This window comes from Sorex araneus, chromosome 3 (assembly GCF_027595985.1).
Source record: "Sorex araneus isolate mSorAra2 chromosome 3, mSorAra2.pri, whole genome shotgun sequence".
NCBI classification, from domain to species: domain Eukaryota; kingdom Metazoa; phylum Chordata; class Mammalia; order Eulipotyphla; family Soricidae; genus Sorex; species Sorex araneus.
In genome coordinates, this window is record NC_073304.1 from 166,742,123 (window position 1) to 166,761,779 (window position 19,657).

Genomic DNA, 19,657 nt, shown 5'->3' on the forward strand with positions numbered 1-19,657 from the left:
TGGAACCCAGAGCATCCCGCATCAATAAATTGCCACAGTCTTGTCCTTGAAAGCTCCCTACTGACTTGTTCCCCCCAGGCATGCCCAGGCTGTGACAGCACACTCAGCACGGAGGCAAACGGTGCCCACAGAGGCGGCCGTCTCCACACCCAGCTGCCCTGCCACAGGGCACATGCGCCTTTATAGTGATGGCATCACGTCAGGGCCATGACTGTCTTCCCTCTGTGGCCTCTCAGGAGACAGCCATCACTTCCACTTTCTCTGTGTTCTGTTCCCAGCACCTGTCTCCAGCGGGAGCACCACGGCGGCTTGATAAATACTCACTGAGGAAGAGGTGGTTGGCGGAAGTGATGCAGTTTCCTCTCAATTCCCAGGACACCTGCCTGGTCCGGGCACCTGGGACTCCTCCCAGAACCCATTAGGGGAAGACAAGGACTGAGCCTTTCACACTGGCAGTCGCTTGCAGACAGGGGGGTGTTGGGGGTGGGGTGGGAGGGCAGGTAGATGCCCAGTGCCCCGCAGGGCCTGAACCGGAAGGCTCCCTCCAGCCTGGGGCTTCCCTCCGGGGTGGGGCATGGACTCAACCTGCTGGAAAGGCAGATGAGTGAGTGTCAAGATGGAGACCTACGAGAAAGAAGCTAAAAATCTGAGGGTGGCAGCTGGCTGGCCTCCAGCTTCCTTTCGGCCCTGCTGTCTCGGTGGTCTGGGGTGGGGGGGGGGCGGGGAGAGAGCCAGCGCCTGGGCCGCCCCCTTCCGCCTCGGCATACCCCATCCCACAGCTCCCTCCTTTGCCCCCAGGCACCGAGGAGGGAGGGGGCGGAGCCCAGCCCTCCCCCTGCCCACTCCAGCTGTCAATCTGCTGTCTGGCACAGCGACGTGGAGCTTCATGACAACTGTGGGCAACTTTCCCTGCCCCGCCTCCCGCCCCTGCCTGCCCTCTTCCCCTCTTCCCTGTCAGTGCTGCTCAAACCGTACTCCCCCCCCCTTGCTCTCCCTCTCTTTCTATCCTTCTTCCCTCCTTTTTTCTCATATCCTCTCCCCCTCTGTCATCCCATTAAACAGCTGTTAAACTTGCTTCACCTCACAGGGTTTTAATGACCCAACAAGCCTTTAAACATGCGGTGAGGTCCAGCACCTCCAAAGGCTGAGTGTGTGTGTGTGTGTGTGTGTGTGTGAGTGTATGAGTGTGTGAGTGTATGAGTGTGTGTATGTGTGTGAGAGTATATGTGCGTTTGTGTGAGTTTGTGTGTATGTATGTGTGTATGTGTGTGTGTATACGTGTGTGTGTGCACATGTGGTGGGGCTGGGTAGCTGAGCGGTGTCTGGAGTCCCTCTCAAGGCTGACACCCTCCCCAGGTGCTGTTTACTAGATCCCTTGTCAGTAAAGCCAGAACTAGATTAGGGGCCTGTTTGCCCCTTTCTGGAATCGCGAAGCTCCTGGGATCCTTACCTGGGCTGAGCGCTCCGTTCAGGTTCAGTGAAAAGATCAAAGTCCGTAATTAAGTGTTCAGGGCAAGTTAGGTGCTCGCAACTTTGGTGCTAAAAATACGGTATTTAGCATGCAAATTACGCCCTGCCAGCTTGGAGCCTGAGCCGTGGGTGCCAGCTCCTTGTTTGTCATCACCACTGTTATTCCGCGGGCGCTAAGAATGTTCCTCCGGCACAAGTGGGGCTTTCTATTTCATTTCTCAAAAGCCAACTCCATCATCAGGCCAGTGCCCAAAAGGTTTGGTCTGGGTCTGGCCTGGAGGCAGAGATGAGGGAATGAGGGCCACCTGTTCCCCTAACTTGGTCCCAAGGAAGGGGTCTGAGGTGAACCAGGCAGGCCAGGACAGAGCAGTCCTCCAAGGCCCTTCTTTCCAGGGTGGACGAGGAGGGCTAAGGACGGGGTTCTCCAGAGGTACAGGAGGAGGGGGGCCTGGTTTACTGAGGTCAGGGCCACCCCGTGCCCGGCTGAGTACCCCATGTCCACTTGGAAGGAGAGGATGGGGAGGAGAGGAGACCCACAAACGGGCATGCCCACCTTCTCCATTCTCCATCCTCTTCCTTCTCCCACAGTCCTGGCACACCAGTGACCATGGTCAGCGCTGCCCTTTTCTGGCCCAGCGAGGACACCAGGCCTTTGACTTCACCTGAGCGCAGAGGTCATGGGGGCCCTGCCTTCCGCCTGAGGGGCCTCAGATGTGACTCTTGTCAACGTTTTATTGGTTTGGAGCATGTGTGGTGATGTTACAGAGTCTGGGGCCGGGGCCACCCCCAAGCTGAAGTTTCCCCTCCTCCCTCGGACAGGACCAGGCCAGGCCTAGTGGTCAGAGCCACCTCTGAGCCAGCGGCTCCTCTAAGGCGCAGGGAAAGGGTCCCGGGAGAGAGAAGAGGCAAAGGCATAGAAAAGGAAAGTGGTTTTGCGGCACGGGGTGGCAGGAGGCAGCCCCCACAGAAGCCCAGACACCCCGCCCCAGACATGGTCCCAAGTCTGCCTCGCCCGCCTATCCCGAGGCTGGCTCAGCATCTGCTACAAGAAAGGAGGTGCCCAAGTCCGTCAGCCGTGGCAGGTAGATTAGGGGGCGGGGGTCCTCACCCCACAGTCTCTTGAAATGCTCTGAGACCAGGGCGGCTCCCCTGCGGGGCTGTGGAAACTCACCAGGAGCAAGTTCCAGGGAGGCAGGTTGGGGGCCCACTGCAGTGTGAAGGGGGCTCCTGTCATTGGGGGGGCAGGGAGGGCAGAGATTTTTGGCTTGAACTTCTCTGGGGTCCTTCCTGCTGTCTGGTATTTACAGAGTCGCCCGGGACTCGCGTTTCCGGGGGCCTTGGCAAGGGCCCTGGCTTCTCTGCTCTGGGCCTTCTGCAGGGTGAAGGTCTGTTCCTCTGCCACCTTCCCGAAAAGGCCTGTGAAGACCATGCTCCGCCCCATAGAGAACAGCCTCTGAGGCCTAACTCGGGCCCCACAACTCCGGGGCCCCAGAGAAAGGTCAAGGAAGGTGGCTGCATCTTTGGTGCCAAGGAGAGGGAGCCGAGATGCGTGTGTGTGTTTGTGTGTGTGTGTGTGTGTGTGTGTGTGTGTATGTGTGTGGCAGGGGGTGAGGGTGGGGGGACTCCACAAGCTGCACCCAAGTCGGGGGCCCCAGCTGTCTAGCACTCCCCTGGCAGAGAGACGGCGTAGTGCGCAGTGAGGGGCATGGTGCCAAGCTAACACTGCAGGGCCTGTGAGGGCAGAGAACGGGCCGAACACCCAGTGCCCTCCTGCCCCTGGCGCCCAGGGCCTGAGGCCCGGCCGGCCCGGGCAGGGATGTGAGAAGCGGGCTGCTGGGCAGGCGGGCAGCACGGTCAGCAGTGAAGGATCTTCATGAAGGCCTTGCGGAACTCGATGTTGAAGGTGGTGTAGATGATGGGGTTGACGGCGCTGTTGACATAGCCCAGCCACGTGAAGGCGCTATACAGGACAGGCGGGATGTTGCAGTCACAGTGTATGTTCAGGATGTGGGTGATGAAGAAGGGCAGCCAGCAGATGATGAAGACGCCTGGGGGAGAGGGTGTGGTCAGGCTGGACCCCAGGGCCAGGGAGATGCTAGGCTCTCAAGGTCACCCGGTTGCTCTCAGTTGCCCTGGCCCAGACGGAGGCTCTGGACTGGAGCAGCGCCCTCCTGAAAGAATTGTGGGCTTGGGTTCTCGTCTGCAGGGCCCTCACCTTTTCCTTGCCTGTCAATGGGTAGAAGTACATCTACCTCCTAGGCAAGGATAAAGGAATGGCAATGGAAGCCCACGATGACATCCTGGTGTGACTCAGTTGGTAGAAATGTCATCTTTGAAGACAACGTCCTCCTTGGGAGTGGGGACTCTGTTCACCTCAGAGTGCAATAAGAGGGGAAACTAAGAGCAAAGCAACCATCTGGCTCCGTCCACCTCAGAACAGCAATGCCTCCTGAGCATATAGTCCCCAATGTCCAGGCTCTTAATTTGTGTTCCCCCAACTCCCCCTACTCCCAGTGGACACCATCCTCTGCTGCGGACCACACTCTCCCCTAGAGCAACCTTCTTCCCACTGTGACTCAGGCAGGCAAATTAGCATGGAAGCTGTATGTGTACAGGAGGCTCAGAGGCTGACAGGAGCCCCCAGAGAGGGGCAGGAGGGCGGGGTCTGCAAAGAACGGTGAACACAGCAAGAGCCTCCATCTCCGCGAGCCTAGCTCCAAGCTGCTGTCACCATAGGCCACATGACCACCAGCTGTCCATTACGCTGCTGTAGCGTGTGTTCTACATCAGCTGAGGAGAGCACTAACAACCCCCCTCATATCATGGGTCGGCGGCGAGAGGAGGATGACGCATGGCTGTGACAGAGGAAAGCAGAGCCTCATCCACTGGTTCCCAGCCACCAAATCCAGCTCTGGATCTCTCTTATTTTGGGGGGGAAGAGGTGCTCTCCCAGCAGTTCTCCAGGGCCCACCCATGGCTCTTAGGGGGGCAGCTATCAAAGTGCTCCAGGAAGCCATGCAATGCCAAGGCTCAAACCCTCAACATGACACGTGCCCTACCACTTGAGTCACATCTTCAGTCTCAGCTCTTGACTTCTGACCTTCTTATCTCCGTGTCCCTTTGCCGGGACCTCTTTCACAGCTGACCCAGCCCTACACAACCATGGCGGAGTCCAACAGACTGACATTCCATTTTCTCCTGAGAGCACCAACACTCCGCACCACTGAGGCCACTCTGACTTCTCCGTTGCTGCAACCTTGGCCACCCTGGAGCATGACTATCTCACCAGCCCTGATCCAAAACCTACCCTAGGGAAGGGGACACTAGCGGACTCCAGGCTCTAGAGGGTGGAGCTGCGAATCCCACATGCCTCACAGCCAAGGCACAAGAGTCCAACCCTAAGCCCCATCTCTAAAATGCACAGATTTAGAGCCTCTCCCTGACAGATAATGTCAGTGGACCTGGCCGGTGCCAGCCCTGTGACTGATCACTGGCCTCTACAGGGAAGGGAACAGCAGGAAACAGGACTCACTGACTGTCCTTCAGAGTGGGCCTGAGCTGGGCAGCACAGGAGACTCACCTAGCACGATGGCGAGCATCTGAGTGGCTTTCTTCTCCTTCTGCTGGGACAGCTTCCTGCGGCTCAGGCTCTTGAGAGAGGTCCGGGTCTTGCCATTGGGCATCGTCTGGATCTCGAAGAACCTGGCAAACCTGGGGTGGTTTTTGGCGTGCCCGTTCTTCTCTGGTTTGGCGGGGCTGTCAGGAGTGCTGTGGAGGCCGTGGTGAGATGGGTCGGGGAGGGTCAGCTGGTGGTGGCTGGGTGGAATGGGACTGTACCGGGTCCTCTCTGGAGGGCTGGTGCTGGACAGCATCTCCATCTCCAGCTCCTGGGCACGGCGGGCAGCATCCTGCACAGAGGCAGAGCATTCTGGGTGAAAGCCGGGCAAGTTCTCCAGACCAGCCACTCACATGGCCTCACCCAGCCTTTCCCTGGCCCTGTCTGGTGCCTCCTACAAACACCAGAGTCGCTCTGTTGGCATCTGGGACCTAGCAGTGTCCAAAGGCTCATCTCTACCTCCCTTCCCTGAGCAATGCGACTCAATAACGCATCTTTCCTACTGGGCTAACGGGGGCGGGGGGCCCAGGTGGATCTGCTCGTGCCCCTGGTATTCTCCCTTAGGCACTTGTGTTCCCGAGCATGCGGGCTCTGCTTGAGGAGCTGAAATGCAGTCTTGCTGTGTTCCCTGCATGGTGTCTGCGGGTCCCCCATCCTGAGCCCCTGGATGGGCTCCAGTCTGCAAAGCAGCTCCTAGGAGCCATGCCCTTGTGATGGGATGGACCTCTTTAGGGTTCCCTGAATAGGACCGATAGCAGGTGCTCCTGTCCCTGGGTGAATGAGGTGTGTGTGACAATTCTGGACCTCAGGACCACCTTTGCTGGCCAGCCCTCAGAGCCTGCCTGCCCCAGTCTGCAGAACACAGGAGCGGGCCCTGAGTCACACAGGTGTGGGTGCAGGTACACGCCCCCTCACAGACAGGTCAGCTGGCGGGGAGTTCCCCAATCTCTCTGAGCCTCTGTTTCCTCTTCCGTCAGGTGAAGATCAAGAGCAAAAAGACTCGCCTCTCAGACTCCCTGGGAGGATTTGATGAGATGTTAAGGGCATGGTTGATGCTCCCTAAATGGTAATATCCACTATTGTTTTGCTGTTAGCATGGCCAAGTCCTTTCTCCCACAGGTGTGTGTGTGTGTGTGTGTGTGTGTGTGTGTGTGTGTGTGTGTGTGTTGCACTTCCTCTCTGGATCTCGTCCCATGTCTGTTATGATGTGTGCATAGTGAAGAAAAGTGGGGGATTCTGGGAGATGTTTCTTCCTCTGAGGTCTTTGAAAATCGGGCAGGAAGGTCTCCTAGGGGTGACAGGCTGGCTCAGGGTCCCTGGCCTGAGCACTTACCATTCTCCTCCTGTTCACTGGGAAACTCCCATTAGACTTCATGATAACGGTGCAGAGTTTCATGTCCTCTGGGTGAGTGCAGTTGCCCTGTGGGGTGAGCCAGTAGACGGGTCACAACGGGGGCATAAACCCAATGCGGGGAACTCACCCTGGGCCCAGGGGCTCAGATAAGGCAGAGATTAAGAATGTGGGGGCCTAAGGAAGTGATCAGAGGTGTGGCGAGAAGTTACCAGGACAAGGGACAAAGGGCTCCAAAGGTTAAGGGCACTGCTAAAGCGTCAGACCCCATGCTTGGCCAGCGCACATCCCTCTCAAGGGCATCCTCCAGAGCATCCTAAGAGGTTGGTGCAGTGATTTCCACTCAACAGACAGGAAACGGAGGCTCAGAGAAGTTAATGACCGGCCCGAGATCACTCAGGCAGCGCCCAGCTTTGAATCTGATCTGAAGTGTCTCATGACAAATTCTTGCTCCTTTCATGTTCACAAACTGCCCCCCTCAGGGAGGGCTGAGGGAGGGGAAGATACAAAGGACAAAGCAGGCAATGGAGGAGGGTGGAGGAAGAAGGAGGGGGCATGGGGGGCAGATAGGTTGTCGGCATCAGGGAGGGCATGGGAGACAGAAGAGTTGGGGTGAGAACAGGAGTCAGTGAGGGTGCTGAGGGCAGCTCTGGTCAGAGACGTTATGGTTTTTTTTTCCCCCTTGGGGTTTTTTTGTTTGTTTTGGGGTCATGTCCAGCGGTACTCAGGTACTCCTAGCTCTGCACAAAGGAATTACTCCCAGTGGGCTTCAGGGGACCATATGGGATGCCGAGGATCGAACCCAGGTCAGTTGTGCACTAGGCAAGCACCCTTCTATCTCTGTACTATCTCCCTGGTCCCTGTTCAGAGACTTAACCTCCATGCCCTCTCGTGGCCTCTACACCACCTCACCACCCCTGGAGATTCGAATCCTTCCAAGGAGACCCATGTCTCTGCCATCTGCCCCCACCCAAGGCCTCGGGCTCCTCTTCCCTTCCTGCAAGAGCGCCCCACACCTCTCCCAGAGCAAGACCCAGCACCCCATTGACGGGAGGGGAGACCCTGCAGGAACGGGGTCATGGGACCTTGAGCGGAGCCTTCAGGTTGGCCCTGAAAGCGCGGCTGCTGCGCTTGGTGTTGACCCGCTTGCGGCGCTTGCGGAGGACCATGTAGATCTTGATGTAGACGAGCAGCGTGACGATGAAGGGCACGTAGAAGGAGACGATGGAGGAGTAGACCACGAAGGCGGGGTTGGCAATGATGCACTCATTCTGGTCTGGGGAAAGGAGCCCCCAGGAGGCTGGGTCAGCAGGCCCTGTGGGCTCTACCCTGAGACCTCTCCCTCCTGCCCGAGAAGCGCGTTTACAGAGAATAGGGACAGACGCTGGTGCGTGCCTGGGCACGTGAGGCTCTGACACACGTGCCATGTCAACCAGGATTTAAAAACCAACTGGGACCAAACCCCCAGGCAATGCTGCCTTCCAAGTCTCCCGGTTAATATTCCAACCTTATTTCTATCCCGGCCTTGTCATCTGTGAGCACGGGAATAAAGCCAAAGGATTTGCCAAAATGGACATAAGAACAATCCTCTCAAACTATGATTTTAGCCCTGCCTGAATGTTGTAGGGAAGGTCTGCCACCTTTTGATGGTTGGAACGAGGTATCTTGATCCTACCTGCTACCTCACCTGTATTCAAAAGAGTTCCCAGCACCTTCCAGACCTGCAGACTTGGGGCATCAGCAGACAAGGAGGAGCCCTTAGCCTGCTTTTCAGAATCCCCACGAGAGTTAGCCTGAGTCCCAAGCGCTATCAGGACTTCCCTGGGTCCTGTCTGCCTGGTCTCCTGGGATGCAGCTGCAGGATGATGCACCCCAAAGGACCCTACAGTGTTTGAGGGTCTCAGTTGCCTCTATCTCCCCCTCAGAGAACCAACACAGGGGCTCCTCCTGCTCATTCTAGCTTTCCTGCCCCAGGAGGCTCTGCAGCCTCAGTCACTACCTAAGCACTAAGGAATCCCGGGAGCCCTCCTCCCACAATGCAGGAGTGCAGGGTGGCAAATGGGCCTCTTGGCCACCCCACAGCTCCAGACTGGGGCTGAGATGCCCTGGGCAGTGCACCGGAAGCAGGGTCTCGGCCTAACTGGGCTGTGGCCATGGAAGGAGCTGGACTCACCTGTGTTGTTCAGCCCGAAGAGCAGCGGACAGGAGATGGTGAAGGACAGGACCCAGACGATGGCGATCATGACAGTGACTCTACGCTTGGAGCTGTAGCGTGTGTTGTAGAGCATGGGCATGGCCACGGCCGTGTACCTGGGAGGGGGCGGGTGTGGGGGTCATGAGCCTGGGGTACAGCCCCTTCTCCCGTCACACACACACACCTTACAGACAGCCCTGGCCTGGGGTGGCCCCTCAGCTTCCAGGATACTGCCACTCTCCCCTAAATTCTAACTCCCTTGATATGGGCCGGGACCCTAGGGGACCTTGCTGAATGGAATGATGGAGAAGCAAGACATAATTTTAAAACAAAATTGTTTTCAGATGAGTTGTTTTCAAAGCAATTATGATTTATCATTAATAAACATTTGGTTTAATTTCTTTTGGCGGGGCCACACCAGCTGTGCTCAGGGCTTACTCCCAGCTCTGTGCCTGGGGCTCACTCCTGGGAGTGCTCTGGGGACCATTTAGGGTGCCAGGCAAGCACCTTGCCTGCTCCACTATCTCTCTGACCCCCTGATCTGCCTACCCATTCTGTGTCCTTATATATATCTGAGGTCATATAAAAATGTCTCAGGCAAAATGGGGTCATGAGTGGAAGAAGCTTGAACAACCTTGCTCTCAATCCCCCTCCCACTGCCCGTCTCCGAGTCACACACTGAGGACACTGGTCATTCCCATTCAAGTCTCGGTGAATGACTCATTAGCACTGACCCCCCATCTATGAATCCGGTCTCCCCACTAGCATCTGAAAGGTTTTGACTGCTGTTGGAGGCAGAGACTAAGCCAGGTTCTCCCACCTACACAGTATGTGATATGAGACATATCCCATTTTATGGGTTTGGAGAACGTAGCCTGACACCCCTGCTGTGCCCACAGGAGGTGGGGGAGGTGTTAATGGTGGTAAACAGACCCCTTGGAGCAAAGCTGATGCCCAATTCAACAGAAAATTTTAAAAATACCCATGTTGATAATGCTTATATCCTCTACCCAGCACCTCTCACACATGATTTTATCTCGGATTCCAAGAATTCTTCAAGAGGCCCAGCAAATATTCAACTCAGTGACTTAAAGAGTGTCTAGGGCAAGGGGCTGAGGAGAAAACTCCACAACCGAGCACAGGAAGCCTGGCTTGAGCCCCAGCACCACCGGGACCAACCACTGAGCACAGAGCCAGGAATAGCTTCCAAGCACCACTGAGTATAACCCCCCAAAACAAAATAGTATTGAGCCAGAGAGACAGAAAAGCAGGGAAGTCACTTGCTTACCATGAAGTCAACTCAGGTCCAACCCCCACCCCCTCACACCACATATGGCCCCCGGATCCCATATGTGAGCCCACCAGGAGTGATGTTAGAGCACCACCGTGTATGGCTAAATAAACCGAACCAAAACATGTCTTGGGCAAACATGAAGATGTGAGCATAATCCTCAGGGCAGCTGCATGTGCTGAAGCGACTCTGGCCACCCCCCTGACTTAGGATCTTCAGAAAAAGAACCAAAATGAATCCTGTGAGGGAAGTAGGGCCAGGACCTCTGGGGACCTGGGTGGCCCATGGTGCTGGCCCATGGTGCAGAGGAGAACAAAGCTCTAGGATACAGATTAGTGACTGGAGCAGTTGGCACCGTCCTGGCTTTGTGCTCTTAGCCAGCCATCGACACATTGATGCCAACCCAGCCATCAGGCTAATGCCAGGTAGCCAAGATCCTCATAACTGAGCAATGAAACAAGGCTCCAGGTTCTTATAATCTGCCCAAGGTCACAGAAGTCAGAAGAGATGGCACAAGGGCTTCTGTCAGGGACAAGGACTTTCTCCTCAGCTGGGATTCTTGGGAGCGTCACTGTGCACAGGGAGTCTCTCTGGGGACCAAGGGCCCTGTACTCTCACAATCTGCGCACAGACATGCAGACACATATGCACACACATGAGAAACGGGAGGTGTGCCCCCCAACAGGAAGTCTCACAGCGGGCCTCATCCGAAAGGCGAGGAAGACAGCCCAGAAGGTGATGGGCCTGGCCAGTCCCTTCGCGTTGTCCAGAGGCCTTACCTGTCTATGCTGATGGCGCACAGGTTCAGAATGCTCGCTGTGCACATCATGACATCCAGGGTGATGAAGATGTCACAATGAATCTTGCTAAACTTCCACTCACCCACCACCTAGGGGCAAAGCAAAGAGCTGGGTAGATAGCTGAGGCAGTGGTCAGCTCAACCCCCACAGCTCCACCCCGGGCAACAGATCAGGCAGCAGGCAGTTGTAGGGCTCAGTGGGGGCACTGGCCATGGTCTTCAGAGAGAGGGGTCAGTGACAGGAACTGAGTTGGGGCCCTGGACATAGGAGTCATTGTCCAGCTCTCGAAGAGGGTGAATGCGGTGCCCTGAGATACCATCTCCTGGGTGACTGAAACAGTGACCTCCCCTTTGAAAGGCTGCCAAACACGTTCCTTAAATACTATTTAAGGACTCTGCAGGGCATCCCCAGCCCCCCTCCAGTCCATCTGTGGCCTTCCCTAGCATCTGTGTAGGGATGGTGGGTCTGTAAGGCCCAGATCAAGGTCAGGTTCCTTGAGCAGTGTAATCCTCACTCTAGGCAGAGAGAACCTCTTTCAGGGCATGGGGAGATTGTATTTTTGTGGGAAGCATCAAATATCTATCATCCTCTTCATCACTACAGTCACAGTTAGCATGGGGCCAGCATGCTACGAACTAGAGAGCCATACTAGGACCTTCTGGAATACTAACTTGTGATTATTTTCTTAAAAAGCAGAGATGCATGATGTTGATACGATTGCTGTCTTTATGTAATCGTATGCGCTTTATGTATGAAGAAACTGTAGCAGAGACTGTTTACCCCCAACATCCCTCCTTAGATCTTGATGGTTTGAGTCCTGGGACCCCTCTTTGAAAGAGCCCAGATGGGGTACAGGCCTTGAGAAGCTGCTCAGGGAGTGACCTTCAAACCCCATCCTGAGGAGGAGGGATGGATGGAGTTCTACACCTTCCAATTAACTTGGGGATCAGGCCTACTGGCCCCTGGTCCCTGGCCACAAACACCTGCATGTGGTCTGAGATCCGTGGTTGGGTAATTTATTTGTTCTTTCTGAGCACTCAGTCAGAGCATCTTGAAGATTTCTGCCTGTGCTAAAGGAAGCAAGGGAGTGGCCTGGAGCTTCCCGTGGGCCAGTGTAGAAGCAATAACAGGAATCAGGGGGACCCCTGGGGTAGAAAGACGAAAGGGTGCTCCTTGTGACCAGTCTCCCCTCCCACAAGTCTGTTCATATACATTTCCAGTTTTCTTTTAAAAATGGATGGATACTCCTCCAAATCCTGGAACCCTGGCATCAACTGACATCCCTATTTCAGAGTTGGACAGCATCAGGGTCTAACCAACAGATAATTAATGACACACTCCTCTCTGAGGAAAGGAGACGTGTGGTTCCTGGGGACCTTGATCTGGAGGTTGCAGACACAGCACTAGAACCAAATGGGAGCAGGTAAGGAGAAGGGGGAGTGGGGAGGGGGAGGAGGAGGAGGAGGAGAAGGAGGAGGAGGAGGAGGAGGAGCAGGAGAAAAACATGTTGCTTTTTTTTTTTTTTTTGCTTTTTGGGTCATACCCAGGGGACCATATGGGATGCTGGGAATTGAACCCGCTCTGGTGTGTGCAAGGCAAACGCCCAAGCTCCTATACTATCGCTCCCAACCCCTATCAATCCCCATTTCTAAATATGTTTTGGACCTCAAAAGAGCAACATCTCCTATCTTGAGGATCTTCATCAAGTATTCCCATTTTCGGAGGTGACCTCGTGAACTGCAAGAGTGCTGTACAGTGCAGATGAAGTCACCTAACCTTCCTAACTATTTGGTTCTTGATGGAGAATGGCAATACTAATGTCAGTGTCTTGAGGCTACCCAGAGGCATATTTGAGAACAATGCCAACAGAAAGATGCCGGACTCTTTATAAGGTCTCTGTAACCACAGCTGAATGGCCAAGGAGACAACCCACTTTTTGATTATGGAGATAAAGCTGAGCCCAGAGTAGAGGAAGTGGTCACCTGAGAATCCCACCCAAAGTGTTGGTAAGACGCTTCTCCAGGAGAGGGCGCTAGAGCAGCAGGGACCCCAGACCTACCTCCATGTAGACAACCCAGGGCATGACAAGTGTGGCGACAAGGAGGTCGGCCACTGCGAGGCTGACGATCAGGTAGTTGGTGGTGGTCTGCAGCGCCTTCTCACGGGACACAGCCATGCACACCAGCACATTGCCGAAGACGATGATAAAGATGAGGAGGGTGAGCAGCATGGCGTAATAGTTGTAGTGAAGCCGGTCGCCCTTGCCTTCGGACCCATTGAAGGGCCGGCTCCAGTTCTGGCTCTCCAGGTCATCCTCGTACCAGGTCAGGTTCAGTGGATCCATTGGGGTAGCGGGGCCACTGGGTGACCAGGCTCTGGCCAGGGAAGATGAACACAAGAGTGAGCAGGAGAGCCCTGAGAACAAAGCTTTCTGATCAAACCAATCCTATGGGCAGGAAGAGGGCTGTGTCCTGTCTTGGGATTTTAAGTATCACAATCAAAGATTTTCTGAAGAGTGCTTGCTCTAAGTAGGTTCTTACAGATGTGAAACAAAAAAGAATGTCTAATTCCTTATAATAAAATGAACGCGCTTGAAAAGACCTGATCATTCATTCATTTATTCAACAAATACTAGTTAAGCACATCCCATGTAACTGCACAGGTTACTGACAAGATTCCACCTCTTAGTGGTGGGAGCAGAAACATGTCTTCATGCATTCTCAACACTGCAAACATTTACTGAGCATTGTTCTACGGAGTGTTAAAAATGTGGAACAAAATAAACATGGCTCTGTAGCTCACACGCTAATAGAAACAACAGTCAATTAATTAAGCGATGAAATTGGGAAGTGGTACACAACCAAAAACAGAATAGGGAAAGAGGCAAGTCACATGTTTTGGGATTCAAAGGTTTCCCAGAGGAAGTGCTCTTCAACAGACACTACGGGGTATGTAGGAATTAGCCAGGTAAAGAAAGGTGGGAGCCAGGGAGGAATGCTATAGACCTACAGAAAGACAGAGTTAGAATGTGCATGCCCTTGAGGAGGGCTCTACAGAGACCCGAGTAGCTAGAACACAGGAGACAGCATGAGTTAAATTGGAGAGGCCGAAACAAGTGAAAGTGTTGGACGGCATAAGGGTCAGTGATTTTCAACCACTAGTGCACAAACCAGTGCCAGTTTGTAGATAAAAAAAAAAAGACTGAAGACCACTGGCAGATTCATTCTAGGAATTTAGACAGGCCCCAGGACAAGGGAACAATTTGCCTTTCTGGAGAGACTTGTCCTACTACTAAAAGAGACAGGACTCTTTCTCAAGGTCAAACCATTTATGGGCACAGTCCACAAACTGTGTAGAGAGTGGAAGGGCAATGCCAAACTGGGTTGCAAGACACCAGCTGAGTGGCTGTAGGAACCCAGGTAAGAAATGGTGAGGTTCTACATTTGTGCCCGAGAGCCCCCGAGATAAAGGATCTCAGTCCAGGGGTAAGATCCTTCCTACAGGAGGCAACATGGAGGAGGAAATAGGAAGCGTTTGCCATGCAACTGAGTAAGAGAGAGTTCCAGCAAGCAAAAACACAATTCCATCCTTCATAGCAATAAATGTTTAGGAGGAAATGTAGGACATAGCGGTTCATGGTCAGACAGATCTGGTCTTGTAAACTTGGGAATCCCTAAAATTCTGGGTGCAGAGCTGCTGTGATGTGGAAGAAATCTGAGAGGAGGGAGTGATAAGCAATGGTGGTTTCCGGAAGGCTTCGGGAATGAGGATGTGTGTGTGTCGGGGGGGGGGGGGGAGGATTCAGAATTGGAGTTAAGTAAAAAGTCAGTTTCGGAGGCCAGAACCATAGCACAGTGGGTAGGGCATTTATTTGCCTTGCACATGGCCAACCCAGGTTTGATCCCCAGCATCCCATCTAGTCCCCTGAGCATTTATCACTAGGAATAATTCCTGAGTGTAAAGCCAGGGGGCTGGAGCAATAGCAAAGTGGATAGGATGTTTGCCTTGCATGCGACTGACCTGGGTTTGATTCCTCCACCCCTCTTGGAGAGCCCAGCAAGCTACAGAGAGTATCTCGCCTGCATGGCAGAGCCTGGCAAGCTACCTGTGGCGTATTCGATATACCAAGAATAGTAACAACAAGTATCACAATGGAGACATTACTGGTGCCCGCTCTAGCAAATCAATGAGCAATGGGATGACAGTGACAGTGTAAAGCCAGGAGTAGCCCCTGAGCATCTCCGGGTGTGACCTCAAAAGCCAAAATAAATAAATATTTTTTTAAAAGTCAATTTCATGGAAGTTGGTCATTGACTAGATTGGAGGGGCTGTGGGACTGGGAAGGGCGTTCAGCAGGGGAAGGAACGGAAGGGGACAATTTCTGCCTGGGGCGAGCAAAGGAAGCAGAGGGGCCCAGAGGCAGGCTACAAAGGCATAGGGCAGGCATGGAGGACCGTGACAGCCTGTGCTTTGGCTGTGATTGAAACATAATACACTTATGATACAGCTTTCCTGCTAACAAAAGCACTCCTGTTTCACAGCATGGAATTAAATTCACAAGAATTTCAAGGCATTGTGCACAAAGCACCAGGTGTTTTGGTACCCGAAAGGAATTGAAACTGCCAATTTCTGCCATGGAAAATGAACATGGCGCCATCCCCAAGGTGGGGACACTCTAAGATAAGTTGGAGGGAACCCCAGCCTGTCCACCTTGGCACCTCATCGCCCTGTGTGAGAGACATGCTCTGCAGTTTCAGTTTGGCACTGTCATGCTGGAGTTCGAGAGGAAAGCAAATCCCCTTGCTGCACACGGGGAGATGTGAATGACATCCTTATGACAAGTCTTCCAGACTGATGGACTAGAGCACCGAGACTCACTGACGCCATTATCTGCAGAGCTGACTCATCCCTTTCGCATTGGGAGCAACACAGCAGGACACCTGTGTCTGGAACGCAATTATTGAATCAGAATCTATGGGGTCTTCTAGGACACTGTGCCGTCTGGGTGACGGTGGTGGGGGGATGGGAGGGTGGAGGGGGGTGGTCCATGAGTCACAACATCCCCAGGATTCTTATCATTCCTCTCCCTTCCTCCCACATCGTTAGTCCCTCTTCAGCCAGGGCCAGTCGCTTCTGATGGGCACCCTCAGGTCCCAGTGCCCTCCCCCCACACTTTTCTTCCTGTGGCCCAATCTGGGCCTACCCCTGATTATGGCTTCATATCCTTATAAAGGACTTGATAGTTTTCCTATGCTTCTTTCGCTTGTCAATAGACCCTTTCACTTATCCTCATAACCTTTTGAGACTCTAATTACTCCCCACTGTATAAGTGAGAGAATATTTGGGGTAATTTCCATTGTTTTCCTCAGTCCTGCCCAAGATCTGCAAAGCAAGATCTGCTCTGAATTATCTGAATCCTTGGGCCCAGGAAGTCATCCTAAGTGCTCCTGACTGGCTTCCTCCATCCCTGCTCTGGCTCCCACACATCCTTCCACAGTTCTGTTCCAGAATATTCTCCGTGTGTGTGTGTGTGTGTGTGTGTGTGTGTGCGCGCGCACACACACACACGTACCCAGCTCACACTTCATCTTCTTGGAGGAATAACCAAATAAAAGATTACTTCAATCTTCACTCACCACTCCTAGTTCTGTGATTTGCAGGCAGAAAGTGTTCAACAGATGTTCACTAAACTGAATCGGAGGTCCTGAGTTCACTTGGGAAGAAAACTGCTCACATGTGAAATGTTGCTATAGATACAACACCCCAAGAGGGTGGGTGCATTTGTTAACCGTCCATTGTCACCATTCCCTATCCTGGGGGACCAAGTGCTGTATCCCTCCAGGGGATCTGGGTAGCATTCCAGTGGATATTTAGAAATTAGAGGGGACATTCAGAAATTATGGGACATGGTCATGACTTCGAGCTATTCACTGAAGGCTGCCTGGAAGAAGGAGAACTTAAACTAGGACTTCAAAATTGTGGTTCATCAAATTGCCAGTTAGAGCAGGTTGGGGTGATTCTGCCTGGTGCTGGCTACTCTAGTGGGTAAAGGGGAGTCTGTTTCCCAAGGGGGAAAAGTGCTCAGATATCTAATTCATAAGCACTTGCTCTCTGGTATCTGGTGGCTTCTTGCTGACACAGTGTACTATATTAGCATTATAGAAAGAAGGGGGAAACACAGAAAATGTTTAATGCCTACAGACCTTTTTAATATCCTCCAATCCCTGGGGTGATTCCCAGTTCCCACCATCACCTCAACATTCTCCCTATCTCTCTCAAACAGGGGCTGTTTGGCTGGCTCTTGGGGGGAAAGTCCTGCCCAATATCTGAAAAGCAAGATCTGCTCTGAGCAGGAATTTAACTTCAGCCAGTGCTGCATGGAGGAGGTATTCCAGGAGAAGAGGCAGTATAATTTGGACCAAAAAACCCAACTCTTTTTTATACTAGTGGCTGCAGCCTTGGGCGGTTTTTTTTTTTTTGTCTGTGTGTGTGTGTGTGTGTTTTGCCTTCTGGGAAAGCCTCAGTTTTCACATCTGCAAAACAGGGATAGTAATCATTATAGTGATGTTGATGTTGGTATGACCATCACAGGTCATCCTTCAGGGAGTGTTGATGTCCAAACAAAACCAAAAGAAAGGGTGAACATAATGAGGTGCCAATGAGGACAATGACGTGCTGTCCAGAGGCTGCCCTGTTGAGGTAAGAAATCCTTCTGGGCTCCTGCTACACCGAATTCCCCAATGGCTCATCTTGCAAATGGAGGACTATTGGAGGAGTGCCAAGACACAGCAACCCAGCCCTTGTGAGGAAGTGAAGGAAAGAAAAAAGCCTATGGGCTGGAGAGATAGTACAGGGGTAGGGTGCTTGCCTTGAACACTGCCAACCCCAATTTAATCCCCAGCATCACATATGGTCCCTGAAGCACCAGTAGGAGTGATCCCTGAACACAGAGCCAGCAGTCAGTCCTAAGCACTTCAGGGGTGCCACCCCTCAAAAGAAAGTCGATTCCTGAGGGGGTTATACTTATAGGAGAAATCTGAGTGATACTTCAAGATGAGGTAGCCACTGGCCTGGAAGATCCAGATTTCCCAGCTCACCCCTGTGATCCGGGGTGTGAAATTCCAGTGGTCACATTTCTAGGATAGAAGGCAGAAATGACCACGAAAATCATCATTATTTTATGTACTACGAGGAAAGAAAATAATGCCAGTGAATCTTGACATATCTCTAATTTGGGAATCAATAAATTGTATTCTGATTTCAGAGACACTAAAGTGTGTGTGTGTGTGTGTGTGTGTGTGTGTGTGCGTGCGTGCGCGCGCGCGCGCGCGCGCGCGCGCCTGGGTTGCCATTTTAGAATGAATAAAATGCCCCCCTGAAGGTTCGCTGCTGGCACTTCCCCAGCCTCCCCCTGCTCCTGACTAAGCCCCAAGTTCTTCTTCTTTTGCCTCTTCCCAGCTCTATCCAGATTGCTGGACTCCAAGCAGGTGTCGTGAGAAGAATGCATACAGAGAAGCTGTGGTATTTTCACTTCACTTTCACCTGCAGTACCCTCCGAATCCCTTCCATTGGCCTGAAACTTGAGCCTTCCTGTCCAGTGATTCTGCCTATGAGGAAAGGGGAGAGTACATGGCCTGGTCCAGCCCCCGGAGAAGCCAGGGAGACCAATGCCAGCAAACACCAGCTCCATACAGTGGCTGGCATCCTGTATTTGCTGGGTGGGGCATAGTTCTCGGTGTTTTCCTTAAAAGAACAGAGGATAAATGTTTAAGACAAAGCAAATTATTCTTATAGTTACAAAGACCACATGTTATTAAAAAAGAAACCCATTGCTAAAAGAAGCATTTTGACCCGTATTATGAAAATACAAGCAACTTATTCACCAACTTTCTTTGTTTTTGTTTTTGCTTTGGGGATACACTCAGCAATGCTCAGGGGTTACTCCTGGCTCTGCACTCAGGAATCACGCCTGGCAGTGTTTAGGGGATGATATGGGATCAAACCTAGGTCGACCATGTGTAAGGCAAGCATCCTACCCACTATACTTTCTGGCCCTTTCACCAGCTTTCTTCTATTCCCCACCTTCCTCTTCTTCACTAAGCCCTGCCTTCGTTGTAAAAATTTCAAGTCATAGTCCCCACTTAAGGACAAGAGTAAGCACCAAATGCATGCAGTCTGCCATTTCTCTGCTCTTGTGGGTTTTAGCTGCTTCCACCGGTCTCCTCGGAGAGGAGTGAATACATCAGTTCATAGCATCAGTTCTTCTGGTGTTATTCCCTGTATTCCCTACACACACACACACACACACACACACACACAGAGAGAGAGAGAGAGAGAGAGAGAGAGAGAGAGAGAGAGGAGAGAGAGAGTCTGGATAGTTTGGAGGTAAGACCACTGGGAGACAATTAGGTTTGGTGCAGTACGAAGGCATGATGAAAGCAGTTGTTCATGACAGGACTATTTGCCCCTGAAAGACATGCAAGCTTGCCCTGGTCTGTTTCCAGCACTCACTGCCCGGCCCCAGCTTAGAAGCATGAATGCCTATCAACGAAGCTCCCTGTCACCTCCCACGGTGTGGATTTCCACTCTGTCCAGTCCCCACCAGCCAGCCTACCTGCAGCCCGTGGTGACCGCTGATGTCCTCACAGTCTACAGAACTGAGTTTCTGGACAGATTGGGATGTGCAGGGTTATCAGGACACAGAGAAGACGAAGTTGCCCGCTGCCAGCCCCCAGCACTCTGCCAGCCTCCAGCCCTTGTGCTTTTTCTGTGTCACCCTAATCTGCAAGTCTTCTCAAGTTGAGGAGTGCCCAGAACCCCACAACTGGGGTTGAGCTGGCCCCTTCGTGCTGTTCCTTACTGCTGGCCACCTGCACTGCAAGGGGTGGTGGGAAAGAAGCAGGGCAGGTGTAAGGGGGGGTGCAGGGGTGGGGGC

General features: G+C 52.9%; 1 protein-coding gene across 3 annotated transcripts in view; it reads right to left on the reverse strand.

The window, feature by feature from the left end:
* Positions 1-2,188: 2,188 nt before the first annotated feature.
* DRD2 (dopamine receptor D2) overlaps positions 2,189-19,657 on the reverse strand; it is a 49,933-nt gene continuing 32,464 nt past the window's right edge. For 2 of the 3 annotated variants that reach the window (XM_055131210.1, XM_055131211.1), the window contains exons 2-8: positions 12,782-13,097; positions 10,702-10,811; positions 8,611-8,747; positions 7,523-7,713; positions 6,420-6,506; positions 5,051-5,378; positions 2,189-3,518 (exon numbers count right to left, since the gene is read on the reverse strand). In XM_055131210.1, coding sequence (XP_054987185.1) covers positions 3,325-3,518; positions 5,051-5,378; positions 6,420-6,506; positions 7,523-7,713; positions 8,611-8,747; positions 10,702-10,811; positions 12,782-13,066 — 1,332 coding nt within the window. In that variant the 5' untranslated portion in view covers positions 13,067-13,097 and the 3' untranslated portion in view covers positions 2,189-3,324. The remainder of the gene's footprint in view (positions 3,519-5,050; positions 5,379-6,419; positions 6,507-7,522; positions 7,714-8,610; positions 8,748-10,701; positions 10,812-12,781; positions 13,098-19,657) is intronic. The other variant, XM_055131212.1, reaches the window with a different exon arrangement.